The 24,848-nt window shown below is 37.1% G+C and overlaps 2 protein-coding genes across 2 annotated transcripts in view; both read left to right on the top strand.

Annotated features, from left to right (window-relative positions):
- Positions 1 to 19,852, top strand: part of UBE2J1 (ubiquitin conjugating enzyme E2 J1) — a 32,262-nt gene extending 12,410 nt beyond the window's left edge. Inside the window, exons 2-8 of the mRNA XM_037843386.1 lie at positions 4,306 to 4,379; positions 5,386 to 5,517; positions 7,842 to 7,926; positions 8,209 to 8,314; positions 10,432 to 10,561; positions 11,843 to 11,962; positions 17,092 to 19,852. Coding sequence (XP_037699314.1) covers positions 4,306 to 4,379; positions 5,386 to 5,517; positions 7,842 to 7,926; positions 8,209 to 8,314; positions 10,432 to 10,561; positions 11,843 to 11,962; positions 17,092 to 17,370 — 926 coding nt within the window. The 3' untranslated portion in view covers positions 17,371 to 19,852. The remainder of the gene's footprint in view (positions 1 to 4,305; positions 4,380 to 5,385; positions 5,518 to 7,841; positions 7,927 to 8,208; positions 8,315 to 10,431; positions 10,562 to 11,842; positions 11,963 to 17,091) is intronic.
- A 3,703-nt stretch (positions 19,853 to 23,555) lies between these two features.
- Positions 23,556 to 24,848, top strand: part of GABRR2 (gamma-aminobutyric acid type A receptor subunit rho2) — a 116,873-nt gene continuing 115,580 nt past the window's right edge. Inside the window, exon 1 of the mRNA XM_037844408.1 lies at positions 23,556 to 23,676. Within this exon, the coding sequence (XP_037700336.1) occupies positions 23,564 to 23,676 (113 nt within the window). The 5' untranslated portion in view covers positions 23,556 to 23,563. The remainder of the gene's footprint in view (positions 23,677 to 24,848) is intronic.

Genomic DNA, 24,848 nt, shown 5'->3' on the forward strand with positions numbered 1-24,848 from the left:
CCCAGAGAGGACATTCCCAAGTGGGTCTTTCCCAGCCACCATAGGGCCAGAGATCTACAAAGAGGGCACAGACTGGCTTCACAGTGTCCTGAGGAGGGAATCATGAAGGGCACCAAAATCTCTGACAGTTCCCCAAAGCTAAGCTTTCCTGGCCTGCCCAGCAAATGAAGCCCTTCAGCTAACTGTCCCCTGCAGACCTGAGGAAGGAAGGGTTGAAACAATGGCTGCCGCCACCCCTATCAGGAGAAGGTTGAAAAAATGGCTGCTGCCACCTTTTGCTGGGTTGAAACAATAGCTGCTCTCAGAGCTAGGACCCAGCAATCTGAATTTGCTATTCAGAAGCCCCAATTAGTGATCAGCTGTGCCCACCCCTGTTATTGGGAAAGAGGATTTTTATATCCCTTTTTGTCACCAGCAGCTAGCCAGTGACTGGACCCTGGGGGAGCCTGCCCTAAAAAGTGGGCGATGAGTGCCAGTAAGCCGCCAGGTGCTGATAGAGCAATTTACAGTTCTTTACCGCGATTTATCAGTCTCTTCCTTCTGCTTTTCCCTGGATGCTGTACAGTGTTCTTCTGGCTTCTGGGGTTTCAAACAGTTCCTGTCTGTTTAATCGTTGTTTTGGTGGAAGGACTGAGTACTGGGGTTTCCTACTTCCCTGGAAGTCCTCCTGAAACTGTTTTTTGTTTACATTTGTAGCTGCAGCATATAGCATATAATAGAAGCTCAATAAGTATTTAATGATCTAGGGCACAAAGTCTTTGCCTAAAGGGGCATACTATACTTCATAGTAGTAGATGGAAAAGAATATTAATGATTATGAAATAGGATAGTGGCTTAAGGACCTCTCTCTTTTTTTGTTTGTTTGTTTGTTTGTTTGTTTCTGAAGCCTAAGTACCTTTAAGTAAAATGAAATTTTATGCAAAAGTTTAGTACATACTGAATTGTGTTGCATATATTTGTGTGTTTGTTTTAATCTCTTTCCTCATAATGTTCCATTCTGTGTCTCCATACATTATACTTTTATTTTTCCCTCTGTCACCTACCTACTTTCTTTCTTTCAAATGTCAGTACCTGTCCCCTTTCCTCTTCTGTGTGATCTCAGCTTAGGTGCCCCTTTGGTATCCCCGCATCCTATACATACCTCTCTCTCAGCTTCAGGGAGCCTTGGATTACCTGGCTTTTTCCTGGCTTTGCTATCCTACTCCATTATTCTGACATTGTTCTAGCAAGTCTCCTAAAGCTTGAGGTGAGAGGAGCTTGGATCCAGAGCACATATCAAAGGATTGCTTTTTTGAGAGTCAACAGAGAAGAGAGTGGCAGATATAGATAGGCTTGTAGACTGTAGTAGGCAGATGAGTGCACTCCAGTAATCCTCATTTATCATGGAAATAAAACCATTAACTGAACAATGGGAAGAGAGAAGTAGAGGAGTGTTGTAAATAGATGTTCAATGGTAGGAGAGTGGACTGAGTGGGCCGGTGGGTCTTACTAGAGAAATGTAGGAACATTGGGTGGCATTGTGGCTAGTGGAGGTGTTGAATGACTTTATAATGGCATCAGTGTGCTAGCTTATGTGATTTTTTTTCCCCCTTCAGTAATGTTCAGCTCCTTATGTATAGCACCCAAATAAGATGCTTGGGTTGGGTCAGCCAGAATTTTACCTGGGGAGTGTAAAACGGGGACTCCTCAGAGCCAAGAGTATAGTTCAGACGGTGTTGCCAGTTTGGATGTATTATGTCCCCCAAAGTGCCATTATCTTTGATGCAATTTTTGTGGGCACAGACATATTAGTGTTGAATGGGTTGGGATCTTTGATTGGGTGTTTCCATGGAGATATGATTCAGTCAACGGGGCGGAGACCTTTGATTGGATAAATTCCATGGAGGTTTTGCCCCACCCATTCAGGGTGGGTCTTGATTGGATCACTGGGTACTTTAAAAAGAGCCACACAGCCCAGATGTCAGAGCAACTGAGAGACACATTTTGAAGACAGCTGTTGGAAGCTGACACTGACATTTTGACGAGGAGCTGCAGCTATGAGAGGACAAAACGCCCCAAGAGTAACACTTTGGAGAATGCCATTTTGAAACACAACCTGGGAGCAAGCAGACACCAGCCATGTGCTTCCCAACTAGCAGAGGTTTTCCAGATGCCAGTGGCCTTTCTCCAGTGAACGTACACTTGTTGATGCCTTTCCTTGGACATTTTATGGCCTTAAGACTGTAACTTTGTAACCAATAAACCCCCTTTATAAAAGCCAGTCCATTTCTGGTATTTTGCATAATAGGCAGCATTAGCAAACTGGAACAGATTTTGGTACCAGAGAAGTGGAGTGCTGCTGTGCTTACAAATACCAAACATGTTGGAATGGCTTTTTAAATGGATAAGGGGAAGATTCTGGAAGAATCATGAGAAGCTTGAGAAAAAAGGCCTAGATTGCTTTGAAAAGACTGCTAGTTGAAATATGGACTCTAAAGATACTTCCGACGAGTTTTTGAACAGAAATGTTGAAAGTGTCATTGCAAACTGGAAGGAAGGTAATCTTTGTTTTAAAGTGGCAGAGAATTTGGCAAAATTGTGTCCTGGTGTCAGATGGAAGGCAGAATTTGAAAGCAACAAGCCTCCTGGGCTTGGGAATGTGGTGCGTGTGCGCTGCTGGGGACTTTTGCAGGCCCAGCCATTGACTTCTGCTCCCACTGTGCACTGCAAGCTGAGTCATGGATCCCACTGATAATGCGTTACCAGGTGCTCAGTTCTGGATCATTGGGTGGCCTTGATGTTCGCAGAAGAATTCCTTTAAAGCTCATTTCCGAGTAAGTGAACAAAGCCAAACCTTTGTCTCAAATTCCAAGGACTACAGACAGGATGCCTGCTGGTGAAGAAGAATTTGATGATGATCATAAAGGGGGTGGAATGTGCTGGTTTGGATGTATTATGTCCCCCAAAACACCATGTTTCTTGATGCAGTCTTGTGGGAGCAAATGTATTTAGTGTTGATTAGATTGGAATCCTTTGACTGTTTCCATGGAGATGTGACTCAGTCAACTGTGAGTGAAACATTTGATTGGATAATTTCCATGGAGGTGTTATCCTGCCCATTCAGGGTGGGTGTTAATTGTATCACTGGAGTACTTTAAAAAGAGCCACACAGGCCCAGACTCTTGCTACAGCCAAGAGCGACACTTGGAAGAACGCACAGGAGCTGAGAGAGGAGCTGTAACTTACAGAGACATTTTGAAGACGGCCGTTGAAAGCAGAGTTTTGCTGATGTTTTGGAGGTACTAGCCCAGAGTTTGCCCTGAGAAGCTGGCACAGAGACATTCTGGAGAATGCCATTTTGAAACGCAACCTGGGAGCAAGCAGACGCCAGCTACATGCCTTCGCAGCTAACAGAGGTTTTCTGGATGCCAATGGCCTTTTTCCAGTGAAGGTACCCTACTGTTGATGGACATTTTATGGCCTTAAGACTGTAACTATGTAACCAAATAAACCCCCTTTATAAAAGCCAATGCATTTCTTGTGTTTTGCAAAATGGCAGCATTAGCAAACCAGAGCAGAAAGGAAGTGAATTATACAGATGGATGAATAAAGTTGTGGGGTCAGTGAATTGGAGCTTTTAGTTAAGCTGAAGAAGGTGTTTTGGGCTATGGAGATTCATCAACCATTCAGTTAGTGGAAGTTAGTGAGTGGAAAGTCCTGAGGAGATTCATCAACCATTCAGTTAGTGGAAGTTAGTGAGTGGAAAGTCCTGAGAGGGTGAGGATATAGTGGGTTTGGGTTTGCTGTACACCAACCCAGAGACCATGTTTTAATATAGATATTTTAGCATGGTAGAGTCACACTGCTTGTATGGGAATCCTGATTGTCATTTATTAACTCTTTTACCTTGGACAAGTCACATAACCTCTCCATATCTGTTTTCTCATGTAGAAAATGGAGATAAAAATAGTACCTATCTTATAGGGTTGTTTTGAGAATTAAATGAGTTAATATTTGTAAGAAGCTTAGATAATTGCTACCACATAGGAAGTATATATAAGTACTTGTTAAATAAAAATATATATTTAATTTAATATATATCTTCAAAATATGCCATTTTTCTAATGCCTCGCTACTGTTACCTTCCCTTCCTGCTACATTTATTATTTTTATCCTGTAATTAAACTTTTACCATATGCTCCATTGAATTAGTCCTCTACATGTTTTTTGTTGGAAGTAAGAAGTTTTTCATTAGGCTTGTAAATCGGTGCTAATCACTTGGAAAGACATATTTTAAATGTTTCTATCATACGAATTTTATTTCAGCTGTCAAACGTTTAATGAAAGAAGCAGCAGAACTGAAAGATCCAACAGATCATTACCATGCACAGCCTTTAGAGGTTAGTTTCTATCTCCATATTCTTCAGATGGTTTTTAATACTTTAATATTTAAAATTTTTTAAAATTGCTTTTCTATTGCTTTGAGTCATTACTGATGTATTTGATACAATTTATTGATATAATTTACTTCTTGTATTTCCTGAGTATTTCATTAACCATTCAGAATCAGACATTGTAGAAAAAACAGATTTCTGGTCTCTCTAAAATGGGTATCAGATGCTAAATTGACTTTGGGTCTTGAATATGATGGAGGGAACTTGGAAAGAGCCCCAGACGCTTTGGTTTGGAAGACCCAGCATCTAGAGGAGCCTCTGCAGCCAGCCTGAGCTTTTTGCACATCTTCACCTTTTTCCAATTTTCCCATCTGTAAAAAGAGAAGGGTATTTAAATTTACTCAGTCTGGTTTTCATGGTAATAATTACAAGGAAATACAATTACGTGCAAGTATTTTGCAAACTGTAAAGTACTTGGTAACTGTAAGATGATATCAATAATATATATATTAATGTTACCATTTATAAATAAGCTCTCAGGCTTCAGGGAGCCTTGGATTACCTGACTTTTTCCTGGCTTTGCTATCCTACTCCATTATCCTGACATTATAAGCTCTCAGGCTTATTTATAAGGGATAATTTTTAAAGATTTGTTAAGATAATTAAAATTTATAGTAAAATTTAATTATATGATAATTGTCCTTGTAGTTGGTATTCAAGAATTAATTACCAATTTAATTAAATCCATAATCTTATTTATGAGATTATAACAACACCCAAAAGTTTTTAAAGGATTTGTTTTAAAAAATATTTTAAGTCTTATGGTACGTTAAAGCTAGGTTAATTAGCAAACCAGTTTCTATTCTTGAGACAGATTTTGCACATTAGAAATTGTTCTAGCAATACTACAAAACATATTTTTTCTTGTCCAGTAATATTTTAAATATTCACATTGAAAAACATCAAACTTTTTAATGTTAATGATTCCTTACTGGTTATTGTTTTTGTTCAGGATAACCTTTTTGAATGGCACTTCACAGTTAGAGGTCCCCCAGATTCTGATTTTGATGGAGGAGTTTATCATGGACGAATAGTACTGCCCCCAGAGTATCCCATGAAGCCACCAAGCATTATTCTCCTAACGGTAAGAATTCTTGACTTTTGGGGATGCTTGTGGTTTAACTTTAACTGGTGGCTGCAGAGTATAATCATCATACTCATTTTCACTAAGAAATAAAGTGGAACACTGTTATAATTTTGCCTTTGGGATCCAGGCCCTGGGGTTATGATTTTTTCCCCCAGATAATTCCTGGGAAGCTGACACATCTAAGAAATACCAATGATACTAACAAATGCATAAATGTGATAGTGTGATTGTTAGGATTCAATGGATTAATGTATGCAAGTGCTGTACAATGTCTGGCACAGGGTAAATACTCAATAAATAAAGTAGCTATCAATAGGTAAATAAATAAGATAGCTAATGTTACTGTGCCTTGTATTCACATAATGTCCTTCAACTTTTCACCTTTCTTATCCTCTCTGTTCCACAGTTTCTCATCTTTAAAATGAAGATAATAAGAATACATGCTTTATTGAGTTGATGTGGGATTAAATGAGCCAGTATCCCATATAGAGCTCTTGGAACAGGGCCTGACACAGAGTCCTCAATAAATGTTAGCTATTATTATTACTATTTATACCTCAGGATCTCTCTCCATCTTCACATATTTTATCCTCTATGTGAGGAAAATTACTGATCCAATATTATCTTTCCAGGGATCTCGTTCCATCAGTAGGGTACTCTATTTATTGTTAAGCTTTCCCTTCCTCATTTGCTGTAATTTAGAAGTGTTTAATTCTCCTCTAATCTTAAAAAAAGAAAAAAAAAATTTAAGTCTTTGTGTATCTTTGCTACCACCTCAAGCTGTTGTCCCGATTTTCTCCTTCATAAACCTTACTCTAGTTTAGCCTCTTGCAGCCTAGCTTCTATATATACAGCCCTCTGTGGAAACATACATATTACATTGATCTCAGAGAGAAGTCCCACTGCTTCTTTTTGGTCTTCGTCCTGTTCAATCTAAGTAAAGCATGTGACACACATGGGGCAGCAAGTATCGAAACAAAAGTATTTATCAATAAATAACAAATTAATGATTCTTTTACCTATATTTGGTAAAATATAGGTAAAGCATTTGCTTTAGAGCCAGTAGACCTGATTCTGTAGTATTCTTTCCACTATACCATGGCAGGTTATATAATTTCTATGAATTTTCTCATCTGTCAAAAGGGATATGGTGTGTAGTAAATAGTCACACTATCAAGTTTCTGGAATAGCAAAGCTGCTCAACAAATATTAGGTGATATTGAGAATTGTTAACACTGGCAGTAGGGCTGGAGCAGGGTCCTGGTGGAACCCTACTGCATCAGAAGTAATTCCTTTTAGTTGCTAGATCATGGGGAGAGCCAAAGAGGTCTGAGGAGAGGGGATGGCGCATGAAGGAAATGGGGTTGGGAATCAGGGCAGCAGCCATTTACTAATGAGTTCAGAAATATTTCAAAATTTAACCAGTAGTGTGGTTGAAAAGCAAATCTACCCTCCTGATTTTCAATATGGTACTCTTTCTGGTTCTCTTCTTCTCTTTTGAAAAGTCTTCTCCACCCTTCATTCAACAGGTATTTATTAAACCCATATCATGTACCAGGCCCTGTCATTGTGGCAAAGAATAAGTAAAAGTCTCTTCCTTTATGGAGTTTATTTTCTAACTTCATGCCTCTTCTTCCTCATCCTTCCCCTAAGTATGGATAGTCTACAAGTTCAGAATTCAGCGCTTGTCTCTTATTTCTATGAAATGGTTTCATTGATCGCCTCTATGAAGAGAGCTACGGGATCTATAGATATCTTCTTCTGACATTAGCATGCCTACATTTCTACCTGCCTGCTGGACATCTTCTGTACCTCCTACCAAGATATCAAATCTATGTCCAAAACTAAAATCATTATCTCTAACCTTCCTCTTCGGTATAGGAATCTTATTAAATTGATCCGTCCTTCTTAAAAACACTCATCTCAAAACTCAGAACCTTTTTCTCCATGCCCTTCCCCACCGTCTAATTAGGTAATACTAAGTCTTTGGAATTTATCTTAGATTTTATCTTAGCACTATCTCTTGCATATATCTTCTCTTTTAGATACATCACAGAGCCTAGCACCATACTAGACAGAGAAGGACATCAGGAAATCCTTCTAGGTTAATTATTTAGATTTAATTGTGCAACTCAATTACAAAAAGGTTGAACAACTTCTAAAAACTGCTTTTATTTTTCATTCAGCATCCAACAAATATTTGTGAAGTGTGTATAAGAGGACAAAAATCTGTGCACATTAGGAGGTTACATTCTAATGTAAAGTATAAAATATTAAACACATATAAATACAATTTTTTAATGCATAATTTTTTTCCTAAGGCTAATGGACGATTTGAAGTAGGCAAGAAAATCTGTTTGAGCATCTCAGGACATCATCCTGAAACTTGGCAACCTTCATGGAGTAGTGAGTATTAATTTATAGTGAAGATTAATCGTCTATACCTTCAGTCAATTCATAATTCTGAAGTATAATATCTTCTTGAAATTGAAGCTGGTTTGGATAAATCATTAGATATTATTGAATAAATAATTAAAATGCTTCTTCCTGTCTAGATTATTTTCATGACTTTAATACAGCCCCCATACTCTTCTGTGAAAGCATAAAAGTCTTTTTTTTTCCCTTTTTCCAGAGTAAACCAATTCTTTTTACAAAACAACTTAGATTGATGTTTACTTTTTATTTCAGTAAGAACAGCATTATTAGCCATCATTGGCTTTATGCCAACAAAAGGAGAAGGAGCCATAGGATCTCTAGATTACACACCTGAGGAAAGAAGAGCACTTGCCAAAAAGTAAGTTTTGGTTTTAGTTCTTGGCTAAGGTCCAAATCCTGTTCTGGATGCTGGCTATTAGGAGATAGGTTCTGTCTCTTAATGTGTGACAGACTTTGTGAGTTATCTTGGCTACAGGATCTGGTCCTATTTTAGAAATTGAATTTAATCATTTAGGCCAGAGTCTAAAGAACTGATTTCATGTTGTCTAATTTTAGAAAGTAGTTGATGATATCATCCTAGAGTGGGAAAACAGTACTGGTCATTTGTCTCTACTTGCGCAGTATTACAGATGGAAAAAAATGTTAGAGCATTATTTATATGTTGCTTTCCACAAGATTGAAAACTTCTTGTGGGCAGGGAGGAAATCCACTTCATCTATCTTTGTGTCTGCATTACTGAGCTCATAACAGGTACTCAAAAAATAATCTGAAATAAAGCAAAGGAGTTACATTTTCTTTATCAATTTATGGTTTCCCAGTGGTATTGTCTTCTCTATTTTTTCCAGGTGCATTTTCTGTATATGATTAATCATTAGATTCAGAGTATCCCCTCCTTTAGGTAGTGCTGAAAAATTATTCTTAATTTTGATTATTTTCCTGTTCTGGACTTTCTGCTACTGCCTACCATCCCTCAAACATACTGCATTATTGAAATTATAGCATAAATGAATAGCACAGCCCAGAGTAGGCCATCCGGAGATTTTAGTGCCTGGAAGATTTGGTAGATGCTCTGGTCTCTTCTACAACTTTCCTTTTTCTTTTTAAACTTTGATCCCAAATTCTGTGAATATACCCTTCTTGCAGCTGTTGTGCACAGATTATAATATGCATTTTGTATTCATAGCATTTGTTTTTCTTTGATTTCCTATGCTGGCTTTCTGTCTTAAGTCTTTTATCTAGTAATTTCATGTACAAGGAAAAACATTTACTTGGTTTCTCGTTAGACTTCTGATACCTATCAAAAGTGGGGAGGTTCTCTGCCTGATGCATTCAAATGACCAATTCCTGAGACACCAGGGTTTCAAAGTGAGAATGAGTTTATTGCTTAGCATGAAGCAGGAAATCAGATGGCCTATTGGCCTAAAAATCTGTCTCCTCAAACTGAAGTAACTCTGATAGTTTTATAGTAGTATCAAAAGATACTATAAGATAATGAGTACAATGGCTCTGGTTAGAGATGATCTAATTGTTAAGCATGTGCAGATTGATTAACACTACTGAATTATATACATTTGGATGTGATTAGAAGGGGAAATTTTAAGCTGTATCTGTGGACCTAGAATAAAGATTTTTTAAAAATCCATGGAACTGTACAACACAGTTGTATATAGATTGTGGTTAATAGTACAATTATTAAAATGTGCTTTCATCAAATGTAACAAATGTCCCACACCAGTGCAAGGTTTTGATAATAGGTTGGTATCTGGGAACCTTGTATTTTATGTATGATTTTTCTGTAAACCCACAACTTCTCTTTAAAAAAATAGAACTTGGAATTAAAAAACAAAAAAAATTAGTTGGCCATAGATAATGATGGTCTCTTTCTGAACTCTCAGTTTGATTCCTTTGGTCTACGTATCTGTCCTGTGCCAGCCCCATGCTGTTTTGAACCACTTTAGCTTTGTAATAAGTTTTAAAATTAGGAAGTGGCTATTTGTGGCCTCTTCTCATTTCAAATTAATTTGATAATTGGCTTTTCTTATCTTCAAAGAAGGCTGTTGCAGTTTTGATAGGGATTGTGTTGAATCTGTAAATCCCTTTGGGTAGAATTGACATCTTGACAATATTTAGTCTTCTAATCCATGAGCATGGAATGTCCTTTCATTTATTTAGGTCTTCTTTGAGTTCTTTTAGCAATGTTTTGAGTTTTCTGTAAATTTATTCCTAGATATTTGATTTTTTTTAGTTGCTATTGTAAATGGAATTTTTTCTTAATTTCTTCTTCAGATTGTTTATAACTAGCGTATAGAAAGATAATTTGTGTTTTTTAATGGACTTTTTTTTACACAGGCTTCAAATAGGCTCCTGAGAACAGTGTAAAAGACATTTTACATATTTTGTCATTGTATTAATCTAAAGATTGTGAAGTAACAGTCAACTATTTGTTTTATGTTCATTCAAAAAAAAACCTACCAGATCACAAGATTTCTGTTGTGAGGGATGTGGCTCCACCATGAAGGATGTCCTGTTGCCTTTAAAATCTGGAAGTGATTCAAGCCAGGCTGACCAAGAAGCCAAGGAATTGGCTAGACAAATCAGTTTTAAGGTACTGTAAATTCACTAAATTCTGGATAGAAAGGAAATTCATATAGTTCTATTGCAATAGGGTTTTGAAAAAGAATTTTCTTATTATAAAAGTAGTAATATATATATCCACAAAGGCATTATAGCACAGTGAGTGGTTAAAATTCGGGGCCTCTTGGAAAAAATTCTTGGAATTGGAACCGCAGGGTTCAGATCCAGCTTTGCTACTTATGAGTATGACATTAGATATCCTACTCACTTTGTGCCTTTCTCTCATCTGTAAATAATGGTAGTACCTTTCTTGTAGGCTTGTTTTGAGGATTAAATGAATTGTTACAGGAATTGTATTTAGAATTGTCCTTGGTGTTTAATAAATTCTAGCTATTATAGAAAATATAGATGACCCATAAAAAGAAAATGACAGTCATCCATAATCCCATCCCCAAGAAATAACTACTGTTAATATTTTGACACATTTCCCTTATATCTTTTTTCTTTGCATATGTTTTATCTCAACATAGGATTATATAGTATTTTAATACTTTGAGTGACCACAGTCATACTTCTGTATTTTAATTAGCTCCATAAAAAGTGGTAACCTGCGTTAAGCAACTTGCTACCTCCTCCTCCTTTTCCATCTCTGCATTCTCTCTGTCCTTTAAGATCCAATTCTTGTAAGAAATTTTCTCTTCTCTTTGTTGTGCCCAGAGGAGGAGATACTCAGTAATACTTGGGTACTTTCTTCCTTCTGAGGATTCCTACTGCACTTAAATCACTTAACTGAAAATCTTGGGGCTGATGTGTTTTATACATTGGAATTTTAAGATTTTAGGAAATATGGTACATATAGCATATATTAACACTCCGGTGGTATCTGGGGCAACACCCCATAATCAAACACATTAATATTCCTCAGCAAACCTGGGAGTATTTACACTAAAATGGGATAAAGACTATTAGTAGCCTCAAATCAGTTCATGTCAGGCTTTGCCTGAAAACACACACACACACACAAAATTAATTTTCAGAGCTTTTTGTATTTTGGAGTTACAAATTGTGAACCATAACTGTTGTTTTTTCCATCACCAAGTAAGTAATTGCTTCTTGAAAACAAGGAATGTCTGTTTCTCTTCCTATAATACCCAGCACAGTATTATACATAGAGTACTCAATGGTTAACTGATCGATAGTAGATATTAAATTAGCAATTAAAATTTCTCCAAGAGAGGAAATTTAGTGGGTTGTGGGTTATTCTGTATGTTTCCTTTTGTAACACTGCTCTTGGATGTACCTTTTTTTATAGGCAGAAGTTAATTCATCTGGAAAGACTATTGCTGAGTCAGACCTTAACCACTCTTTTTCACTAAATGATTTACAAGATGATATACCTACAACATTCCAGGGTGCTACAACCAGTACGTCGGTATGGCTCTGGCTTTTAAATATGTGTGTGTGTGTGTGTGTGTGTGTGTGTGTGTGTGTCCGTGTCATTCTCATTACTTGACATAGGAAGAGAAGATCTATACAGTGAATATCTGAGAAATTTGGTTCTCCTAGCAGTTTGTATTCTAGCCCAACTGTCCCTCTGATGAATTAAATGATCTTGAGCAAGTTATTCATTACTTTCTGGACCTTAGTTTTCTTTTCTTTTAAATGGGCTGGACTGAATAATTTGAAAGTTCATCGTCTCTCCAGAAGTCTATGATTTCTCTTAAAAGTTAGTTTCAGTATAATCTGAATTTAAAAAAATATGCATATAAATATACAAATAGACAGACATACTCTGTATTTGTTAGGTTTGTTAAGCTGCTTTAGGGCCTTGAGTCAATAAAGTCCTGAAGCCGAAGATTTGCTTTAGACCTGTTCTGTCCAATAGAGTAACCACTAGCCACTGTGCCTATCTAAATTTGCATTTAATCACAATTAAATAAATTAAATAAAAAAGTCCCTTCCTCAGTCTCACTATCCACACATTTCAGGTACTCCATAGCCACATGTGGTTAGTGGCTACCGTATTAGCATAGAAGTGTACAGTATTACCATGTTTGCAGAAAGTTCTGAAAGTCACTGCCTTACACATAGTAAATGTCCAATAAATAATTGCTAAATGAAAGAATAAATGAATACTAAAGGTGGTGTTAGTTGCTGCCTAACCAGTTTTTGTTTTTGTTTTTTAAATTGATGGTCCTATGTCATCAGAGAGACTGGTTAAGAAAATGTGACTGGATCAGTGCTAAATAATGAGGATTATGGGAAAGGCATGACTTTCTATATATAAAAGACGAACTGTCTTTTGAGATGTTTTTTGGTGATAGATTGTTTGGTTCAGTAGCCACATCTTTTTTTCCCCCCCTTGCCAGTTTATAGAGGATTAAATGTTAAGCAAAATTGAAATAGAAGTGGGCAAACACAGCGTTGTCCTTTTTACCCAGGAATAACTTCCTATAAATTGGGGCCTGAATAGAGTCTTGAATCACTTTCTCCCACTCAGAGAGTAAGCTGGGAAGAGACAAGTAGGTTACAGAAGGGCAAGGGAGAGACTGCTCTGAAAGAGGAGGAGGAGGACTGTGGAGAGGAGGTGTAAGTGGGGAGTGAGATGCTACATGGCAGATCTTGGGAACACAGGTTCAGGCACAACAGAAATTCTCAACAAAAGACTGCTTTATTACACTGCACAAAAGGTCTAAACAAACAGGGGAAGAGATCCCATCATGGCCTGTCCCCTGGGGAGGCCAACTGCCCGGGTCAGGATCGATGGGTGGCAACTCCACAGCCCCCCTTCACCTTGGAGAGGAGGGACGCCTGTGCTGCCCAAGTGTGCAGTATTTATACAACTCCAGGGGGAAGGGGCCTGCCACTAAGACAAAATCATGTCTCAAGCAACCATTATGTAGAGTTCCCACCCTGCCAAGCCTCTTGTTCCCAATTTTGGGTTCAACATACAGTCAGGCCATTCCATTATACCTAACATGTACCCCTCCCCACCCAGTGGAAACAATGAAATATCTGCACACAACAGAAAAGGAGGGAGGGTAGGTGAGGACTGGGAGGTGCCCTAGTTCGTGACTTCCCCAGCAACAAGAAAAAAGTGCATGCTGAGTTTAGATCATTCTTTAGTGGTCCAAATTTCATTTCATGAATTACAGAAGAATATAAAGTTAATATGTTTTAGTTTAGAATTTAAAAAAATCTTCCAGATTACTTTTGGATAGAATTCTAATTGGTTTTTATTTCATAAATAATTGTTGTTGATTTTAACAGAACCATCCTGTTAGAAAGAAGAGGGTGGTAATCTTTTCTCACCTATTAGGACAGTCTCCTATTTGTGTTGTACTAAAGCTGTCCTGGCAAATCTATGTCGTCTCCCCTGTGAAGTATTCCAAGTTTATTTATTCCAATTGTAATTTATTTTGTATTGTATTATTTATTGACTGTCTAGTTTCCCTTCATGTAAGTTCCTCAAGGGTCAGGGCTCTTCTTCCATTCCTCCACTCTATACCCAGTTCCTGGCATAATGGCTTGTACATAGTGGGTGGTCAATACATAATTGTTGATTGAATGAGTGAATCTTAGGATTGACACTTTAAAAAACAGGAATACAACTAACAAAATCAAGAAGTTTAAATTAAAAGAGTACAAACAAAAATGTCCTTACTATAGTAGAATTTTCCGTTTTGATTTTAAAGTAAATAAAACTTAGAATTCTTTTTCACAGAATATAGGTCACTAATTGAGACCAGTTTTGGTTAAAACACTGGCAAGTAATAAATTGTCTACAGTCGTAGGTAAAACTTTTATTTACATTCACATATAAATTATCTCCAAGAGTGATTTTGCAGTTTGACCACTATGGAAGTCACAGACCTGGTTTTGGCTAGGGGTTGCTGCTTTACATGCAAGTATAATGTAAATTCACAGAGACATTGTACATCAAATCCCAGATAAGCTATGTTTTTTGTTTGGCTTTTTATTTTTTTTATAGCTTGACGGGGTAAGAGGTTGCCAGATGTCTAAATACAGCAGATAACATCAGGCCATCTGTTACTTTTTGATACAGTGATCTTCTAGCAATGTAGAAATGTGAAAAATACTGTGTTAATTTTACGTTCTTCCAGTCTATCAGATTTTTTTCCTCTTCCCAGGGATTGAGGTTCTGAATAAGCCATTCCATTTTGTATTAAAAAGCAAAACCAAAACTCCCTTATAGATGCTGGTTATTCTAGGTTATTACAGAAAATTGATATGTACTACTAAGGACTTAGTGACTGTGATTATTGTAAATAGGAAGAAGTTATAATGTTTTTTAATATAAATGCACTAGATTTTAGCAAGGGATATATCATCGTTTCAAAAGGCAGCAGAAACACAGGAACCTAATTAAAACATAGCTATGTACATATTTCCATTAAGTATATGCACTGAAATATTACCTCAAGTCAGTGTTTTAAGGGATTGTTTTATAAATATGTTATACAAACTGATAAAGGTCCGAATAATTGTCCCAAAGAAAGTCATGACTGACATTTTTTGCCTTAAATCTAGGTGCCACCAAAGGGTTACATTAATAGTAAGAACCCGAATAATAACTAACATTTAATAAACAATTATGTGTCCTAAGCATTTCATATCATTATCACATTTTAACCCTTACAACAACTGCACTGGATATTATCCTCATTTTATAGATGAGGAGAGCTGAGTCCTAGAGAAGTTTAATAACTTGCTTAAACATGCACCTACTAAGTGGCAAAGCCAGGCTGTTAATGATAAGGATACCCATTTTGGCCAGCTTTGTGGAAGGATAATGTTCTCCCCTCATACTAATGGAAAAAATAACAAGTATAAAATTAAAGCTTTAGTTGTGTCATTCTTGGTGCTAGTTTCTGGATTAATGGCACCATAATGTTTTTTATTTTCCTTAAGAAATCATTTCCCTTTAGTTTTGCTAGTACTTTTGCTTTATCAAACACATTTATCTTCTTGGCTGAGCAATCAGAAGAATGGGAAATTTCAAAGGAATGTTGCTGTATTAACTGCCATAACTCAGTTCAATTCAATGAGTCTTTTACCATATGATGCCTGTGAGGATTTATGACCTCATAAAATGCCACACCTATAGGTATCTGCTCTCTTCAGTGAGCAGATTGCTTCTGGGCATCCTGGAGTAGTGAAGTCCAAGTTCATGCAACTCTTAATTTAATATCAGCACTAATTTTTATTTTTAACTCAAAGTCAATAGTTCCTTTTTACCTCTGTGTTGTGGATCACTACATTTGAGTGCTTCCAAAGGAATAATTTTAAGAAATTCAGAATGTGCAGGCCTTTTAATTTTGAGATGAATGTCAGATCTAAAATGGAATTTCTTCTGCAGGAAACTTTGATCAGCAGTTTTCCCCCCTACTATTTATAGCTGTTGCATCAGAACACCTATCCTCTCATCTTTTTAAAAGAGTATTTGAATTCTACTATTCAATTGTGTTTTCTCTAATGAAAAGTATTTTAAATGCTCTATACTTGGGGGCCAACAGAGGTGGGGCACAGAACCTCACCCCCCCAGCTTTGCAACGGTCTGAACCCTCACCCCTTTTAAGGGAGGTCTCCTGCCCCCGTGTAGTGCTTCCTTGAATGTGCCATCATCCTTTTTTCTTGTCTATAAACCATATTTAAGACCTAGAATCATTTGGTATTATATCATGGTTATGCTTTGGTTGACCAGTCATTGACCAGTGATAGGAGGTACCTGTTATCCAGTACTTTGTAGGGAACATGGACAGCAACCACTGTGCCAAATTAGAGAATACTCTGAGTCACCCACAAGTACCTCCAAAGTCTTTTCAGCACATAGGCAGGGAACCCATGAAGTATCCAACAACACAATAAATGATACTTCTGAACATGTGTTCAGTACAGTTGATATTCATTGTGGGAAAGATCAGCCTGGTTTGAAAACTACACTTAATTTCTACAAAAATAGTGCCGTGAAGAATGTACAGTTTGAAATTATTGCCTATGCTCTATGATTTTTGGTGGAAACATGTCAATGTAGTAAGAATAATATCAGAAGAAATCCGATTCACGAAGGCACACTGTTAAGAGTTGCCTTTTTTTGCCATTTAGAATGGCACATTTTCAAACAAATGAAAATTAAATTGCCTGCCTCTTTGGAGATCTCATGCAAGAAAGGAGATGCCCAGATGCACAGCAGATACTTGTGGAGGAGCAGACAAGGGGAGAGTAGAAAACCATTTTTGGAAAATATGGGCAAACTCTGCCCTTGCCTTATTTGTTGCTGGTAAATTCCTTCTTACGCCTGGTGAGTACTCAGAATAACTTGTGATGTTAGCTTATTCAGGAGGGTGAGTTATTAGTCTCAGCCTTGGGATAATTCTTGGTAGTTTCGTCCTCAGCCATATTTAGAGCTCTGAGAGTCTCTGTATTCTTGTATAGGTTACAGGTATATATATATATATATAAATATATATATATATAAAAAATATATATATATATAAATTTTGTTGCTGATTTCAAACACAATTTCTTAAAATTTCCTAGTATGGAGTCCAGAACCCCTCAGCAGTGTCCCTTCAGCAACCCACCCAACCTGTAGCTAAGAATACCTCCATGAGCCCTCGACAGCGCCGGGCCCAGCAGCAGAGTCAAAGAAGATCGTCCACTTCACCAGATGTAATCCAGGGCCAGCAGCCACGAGACAACCACACTGATCATGGCGGATCGGCTGTACTGATTGTCATCCTGACTTTGGCATTGGCTGCTCTTATATTCCGACGAATATACCTGGCCAATGAGTACATATTTGACTTTGAGTTATAACATTATTTTGAGTCTTAAGAACTGTGACTCTAGTGCTTCATTAAACATTCTGCATTGGGTATAATCTAAGAATTGTTTACAAAAATTATTTTGTATTTGCCCTTCATTCCTTTTTTGATCTTTAAATATAGGTAGCCATTCACACTGTACCCAGCAGTGTGTCCTGCTTAGTTTAAGGGAATAGAAATAAGAAGTCCCTGCCCATGATTTGACCTGCTTTACAGGGAAATAACGTGTTAGTTTCTCGTGCCTCAGCTTCTTTTTATGTAACCTTACGATACTTTTCTGTATAGCCCTTTGAAATCTTTTATAAAAGATGGTGTTTTAAGTTTCAACGAGTATTACTAGTTACTCAATACCATTTATTGAGTACTCTGTTTCTACTTATGTAGAATAATATAGGGATAGAAGAGTTGAAAAGGGAAAGCAAAACTCAAGTAAATTCCTTAAAATCTCATTCATGGGAGACTCACTGGAATTGCTCATTCTATGACTCTATTTTTGCGTCCTAAACATTCTTCAGTCACACATTTAGGAGGAAATCACGTCACATCTTTGTTACTGGAGTTACTTGAAGAGAGTAATAGTTTTTAACCACTTTGATATACTATTTTCCCCTCCCCCAGTATGCACACACAATTTAAAAAGAAAGAAATAAAAGAATCCTCCACAGATGTTTGGTTTTAAAGAAGGAAAGGTCCAAGCCAGGAAATTGCTTGATTTTATTCCAGAAGTTAAATGGGATGATCTTAAGATTAGAATGTTTTCACTGCTTTGAATTGTTGTATATCTTTTGACATGTATTATATGCCTAATCTTATAATTACTATAAATTTTAATTATTCCAGGAATATGCATAATGTTGAAATAGTTCATGTACTATTTTAATATAAAAGCTCAGGGCCCAAGTAACAGTGATAGGAACTAGAAAAACCTTTACTTAGAATTGTCCATCTAATCAAAGCCCAGGAAATAATTTTAAGTGCAAAATCAATGTATAACTTATGGCTAGCTAGCTCCACAGACTCTAGTAGGTAACTTTATCATCATAATACCCCATGAAAACATAATCACAGACAAATATTGTGTTCAGCATGTTCAGTACCAGCATCGAGGATACTCTTGAGGGTACTGCTAATGAAGATTTAATTTTTAAATGCAGGCAATACCCCAGCTTTCAAATAGGTTAATTTTTTTTTTTTAACAACTCAAACAATATTGTAAATGATGTGTAGGTTCTAGACCAGTCCACAAATGTTAACCCATAATGTATCTTGAATACTTTGAGGGGAAGGTCCTCATAAAGTCCTTGTGTAGTTTTAACTATCTAAAATTATAGGCAAGATAGAAACAATTTGTAAAATGGCTTTAAAGACAAATTAAAGTTTACTGCTGTTATGGGACTTTGGTTCTGTTAGTCATCAGAGACAATTTCTGTTTTCATCTGATTGCCAGTTTTCCTTTATGTTACAACTAAAATTGGTAAAGTCTAAAATGCTGAAGGACTTTATGAATGCCTCATATGCCAGGAAAATTACAGGTTACTGTTTTATAACTTTATTGCCATGAGAAAATGCATTCTGAAGTCATGGTTTGGAACACAAGATATTAAAAATAATGGTTCAGTGGTCTCCTAGCAAGAGATCACTGAGCCAACTGGGAAGACCGGATAGTTTTATCATCATCTAAGAAGAAAGAAATCCCCACACCCCAACCTTTGCTAAGATTAATCGTGTGTTTGGAACAGTGTTCCCTCTCCAAGATGAAGCTTCTATTTCCTCTCTAACTTGAGCCAGCTTCTGGTTCTATGTAATCTTAAATTGCATGTTTCCAAGGGGTGTACCTATACTTTAAAATTCATTAAGCCAAGAAAAGTTTGCATTGTACAGATCCTTCCCTATATGATTTGACTCTACCTTTACCCCTCATGTTACAGGCCATCTTCTTGTTTGTGTCGGGATTTTTTTTTTTAGTACCTGATACACATACTTGAAAGTGGCACATTTTGCTCCTTCCCTTTCACCTCACATATACTCCCTTAAAATCCTGTGCAATCAGATCCCCACTGTAGAGTTAATGAGCAAAATTGATCTTTAGGGCCATTCTTACTCAAATCCCACCTTGAAAGGACTCCCACAAAACTGTTATTTTTAAAGTCCCATTTTAGCCCCTTAATTCCAGCATAAGGCCCAGACTGGATATATGATCTGGTAGGTAAAGGCTTAGGATTCCCTGTTCCCCCAGTCCTCAAATTTAGGTGACTCACAGCTTTTTCTTTGACTAGTATAGCACATAACTACGTAGCAAGGTAGTTAAAATAGCATGTTTGAAAAAAATACATAAATATCTGTTTTACCTGTAACTGTTTAAGCCAATGAATCTTTCATGTAATGTGGGGCTTTTATGTAGCACTTTACATTTTCATGCTGCTTATTGTTTTATTCTACTGAAATAAAAGAATTTCATCAGGATACTCAACTAATTTTTAGAAAAACTTTAAAAATTATTTATTGTTTTTGACTATGGAAATATAAAATTTCCTATTTCAGGAGAATAAGAAATTTCTTTATTATTTTTGGCTATGAATAAACTTTCCGGTATCTTCAGACCCCCCTCCCCCATTTTTATAGACCAGAATCAATAAATAAGTAAACCTGGACTTATTTGGGCAGAAACATGCTGAAGTACTGAAAGCCTATTTGTTTTCTTACTTGCAAGTCAGTGTATGTAAGGTGAATGCATTTAGTGAACCTGATTTTTAACAAAGAATAATGTGTACATTGACACATGTACCCTTTTAAGGCCTTCATCAGAGGCTGTATATTGCTCAAAACCTTTTTGGAATGCCTCTTTAACAGCTGCCTTCAGAGACAGTGAAGCTCAATAAAACCAGTGAATTTATTCATACCTTGTTTTTGACCAAAGGTTGTATTCTTTATGTCATCCAGTCTTATCTCCATTTTCCCTCAAATATGTCTCTCGCATCTTTTCATTTCTCTTTGTGCTCACTGTAACTACGCTAATTAGCCATTATCTCCTCTGAATTAGTACAACAACCTAACACTTCTCCAGCCTTGCCCAATCCTCTCACTGTAGTCCGTCTTCTGGTGACCAGAGCCCCATCTAGCTTTCTGGCCTAATCTGACCTCACCAGATGCTGGCTGGTGTCACCGGGGGCATTCCTGTATCCTGAGAGAAACGAGCAAATTTTAAAGTTATATCATCCACTGGTATAAGTTTGCGTCTTCATACCATACACAAAAATGAACTTCAAATGGATCAAAGACCTAAATGTAAGAATTAAATCCATAAAACTCTTGGAAGAAAATATAATAAATTTTTGTGACCCTGGTTAGGCAGTGGTTTCTTAAATATGACACCCTAAGCACAAGCAGCCAGAGAAGAAATCGTTATTTCAGCAAAATAAAAAATTTTTGTTCTTCAGCGGAAACCATCAAGCAAGTAAAAAGACAACACAGAATGGGAGAAAATATTTGCAAATCACGTATCTGATACAGGACTTGTATTCAGAATATATAACAAACTCTTATCTCAATATTAAAAAGACAAAAAAACCTGATTAAAAGTTGTCAAAGAACTAGAATAGATGTTTCTTCAAAGAAGACATACAAACAGACAGTAAGTACATGAAAAGATACTCAACATCATTGACCATCAGGAAAATGCAAATCAAAACCATAAGACGATACCACTTCACACCCATTAGAATGGTCATAAAAAAAAGACAGACAATAACACAAGTGTTGGTGAGGATGTGAAGAAATTGGAAACTTCACACATTGATGGTGGGAATGTAAAATGGTACAGCCACTTAGAATAAGCTTGGCAGCTAATCAAAAAGTTAAAGTTCCCATACAGCCCAGCAATTCCACTCTCACGTATATACCCAAGAGAAATGAAAACATGTCCACACAAAAACTTGTCCACAAGTGTTCACAGCAGCATAATTCTTAATAGCAAAAAGTGGAAACAACTCAAATGCCCATAAACTGATGAATGGGTAAACAAAATGTTACATCCATACAATGGGATATTTGGCAATAAAAAGGAATGAAGTAATGATATGTGCCACAACGTGGAGGAACTTTGAAAACATTATGCTAATGATAGAAGCCAGGTACAAAAGGTTGTGTTTTGTATGATTCCATTTTTATGAAATGTCCAGAATAGGCAAATGCAGACAGAAAGTAGATTAGTGGTTGCCAGGGGTAAAGGGGGGAATGGGGAGTGACTGCTATCGGATACGGGGATACTTTTGGGGGTGATGTAAGTGTTCTAAGTGGTGATCGTCGCATAACTCTGTGAATGATAAAAACCACTGGATTGTACACTTTAAAGGGGTGAATTTATGGAATGCAAATTATATCAATAAAGTTGTTAGAATAAAAGGTTCTAACAACTCTGAGCTCTCCGAGTTTCATCTGTCTTTTATGCTCATATAGAGGACTCCAGCAAGGGGATTAAGACCCTCCTTGAATTGGGTGGGTCACATCTTCATGGAAACAACCTAATCAAAAGGTTCCACCCATAATTGATTTGCCCCCACAAGAATGGATTAAAAGAACATAGTCTTTTCTAGGGTACATAACAGATTCAAGCCAGCGCAGACCTCTTTTGTTTCCCTGGAAAATCTCACCTTTTCCTATGGTTAAACTGCCGCCCATACACTGATGGCACCAAATCTATTTCTCCAGACCTTTCTACTGGTTCCAGACTCATACTCCAACTGCCTGTTGGGCATCGGAGGTCCATGGCCTCAAACTCCAGCAGTTCAAAAATTTTCTTGTCTCCCCACCAAACTTGTCCACCTGTAATAGATTATCAGTTAATGTGGTGGTACTATCCACCAGATCTCCAAACGAGAATCCTTGGTGTCACAGTTGACTTCTCTCTCCCTTGCCTCCTACTCTGTCCAGTCACCAAATGTAATCTACTTCAGAAATAACTTGAATATGACTATCTTGTTCCTCTGCCTTCCTGCCTCTTCTTCCCTCCTCCCTTGCCTTAGGGTAGGACTTCATCTTCTTTCATTATTGCAGCTTCCCTCTGTGTCCATCCTTCCAACCAATCCCAACTAGGAATTCCCTTGCAAAATAAAGTGGATCATGTCATCCCATTTTTCTTACAAGAGTCAAAAGAGCTTCTTTTGATTCTCTTTCCTACATAATAAAGTTCCAATTCTGTCTCACTTGTGACCATTCCTGACCCCATCCCCATCTCCCTATGTTTCCATCACACTAAACTTCTGTCCAAGACACAGCAGGCAAGTGTTAAGTAGTTTTCAAACATGGTTTATCCTGTTCAGTAGATTAAATATAACTACATATAACTTGATACTTCTAATGTGCAAAATCCAAGGTGAGGAATCAAACCTAATTTATAATATTTGACTATAAATTTTAGGGTTAAATACCAAAGTTAGTCTAATGTTCATGATAGGAAGAAAAACTTATATAATCATGAATTCTCCTTTGGTTTATTCTTTTCTTCAGATTAAAAATATGTTTTGTGCTTTGACATGTTTTTTAAAAATTGATGTATGTTTGGGGGGAAACATGTCTCCTTGGACATAGGCAAAGTATTGTCTTTTAGATCAAAAAATAAAGCAACCCTGTAAAAATAGATCATCATTGTATGCTTATTGAACATTTCCTGAACAAATTCATACACTCACTCATCTGTGTTTCCACCAACACTTCTCTGCCAATCCACTCAGAATCCAAGCTGGCTCCCTGGTTGATGAGACAGACTGGTTTTATGTAGTCAGAGAGAAGGATTAATGATCTCAGCAAAAAGCTGGCATGTTCAAGAGATTTACTTTTTTTTTTTTTTAATGTAACAATTTTAGCCAAAGCTGTTCTAGGACGGCGGAAGCAGAGTTTAACAGGAGGACAGACTTCTTGACTAATGGCCAGTCACTAAGCAGCAGGGAGGTGAAAGCTTTGGTGGTTGCGTCATGGTCTGCCAGGGAGTAGGGGGGTGGAGGTGGGGCAAGCATCAATATCAAATATTAAATCGGGAAAAACAGCCTTACTAGCTATGTCCACACAGCAACTCCAGGAAGGACCGTCACTGTCACGAGGCAGCAGACTGAATCAATGGTTAAGCCAGGGGGATTTGCCCTTCCGCAGGTTACTGGAAAGCAGCCTGTTGCATCATAGACATCCACAGAATGCCTTATTTTACAAGACTCATTTTGATCTTGTTTTGCCTGATGATTCTTGTGGAAAGCAGAAAGCCCAGGAGGAGGAGATGGACAGGGCAGCTGGAAATGCCCAGGCCAAGGTAAAGTCATCAGTTGAGGGGAGGGAGGTCACTTCGCTGCAGCTGCCGTGGCAATGCCCAGTGAGACAGCTACCCGGGAGGACTGGGGGTTATATCGCCCCTACAGGAAACTGTTTCCAGCAGGAGCTAGAAGGGGTCTCAACCTTACAATCTCTCATTGGACACAAATACTTTTATCTTGTCACAAGCAGTGAGAGCAAAGCTACACTGGGTTGAGCCTTTCATTCTGATGCTTGTGTTCAGCCAAAGCATTGTGATTTAAGGCAGATAAAAGAAATCTACTCACTGAAGATTTAGTGGATAAAAAAATCTTTGTACTTTTCAGATTGTGATGCTTTGCTTCTCAAGATTTACATCCATAGATGGCCTGCTAAATAATTATGCCCTAGTACTTTTTAGGGAACTATATACAGGAACTTAGCCTGAACTATTAAGAAAAATTGTAACTGGGAGTTGACATCTTTATTTGATTGGGAATAACCTTGTAATGATACTAGGTTTCATTTTACTGTTTTGAAACTTAGAAAAGGTGTTCATAATTTGGTAGATTATCAGAAATATATATGTAGACCATAGACATACATGAATGTCATTTCTTGATATAATGGAAACATTTCCAAGAAATATTAGTTGAGTCCAGAATTTTCATTCAAAATCATTACAATTATAAATTTAAGTTCTGTAATAAGTTTGCTTTAAACTGATGTATAAAGTCTGATACTCCAGGCCTGATGTAGACATAAGGACTTCTAAGCATGAAGATAAGAAAAGAACATGCAGCTAAGATATAAACACCATGTGTGAGATGTTACACATCTATTTTTCATTCTAAGCATTGAGTAGCCTAGTGGTTTTGACTATAAACTAATATAAGCAGTATTTTCTAGGTCAGTGGTCTCCAAACATATTTATCATGCACTGCTATCAGTGACACTTTTTTGAAACTGTGCCTCCAATAATGTATATTTACTTACAAATTATATACATGTACTATTATAAATATATTAAAAACTTGATTGCTTCCTTATTTTTTGGTAAAAATGAAAATAAATAAAAGTTGCATTCTTGACTTCCCATATCCCATCTTAACTACCCCAGGTGCATACCCCTGCTTTGGAGACTGCTGTTCTGAGAGATGTAAACTCTCTGTAGGGTCTACTCCCTTCTACTCA

This window comes from Choloepus didactylus, chromosome 7, assembly GCF_015220235.1.
Source record: "Choloepus didactylus isolate mChoDid1 chromosome 7, mChoDid1.pri, whole genome shotgun sequence".
NCBI classification, from domain to species: Eukaryota; Metazoa; Chordata; class Mammalia; order Pilosa; family Megalonychidae; genus Choloepus; species Choloepus didactylus.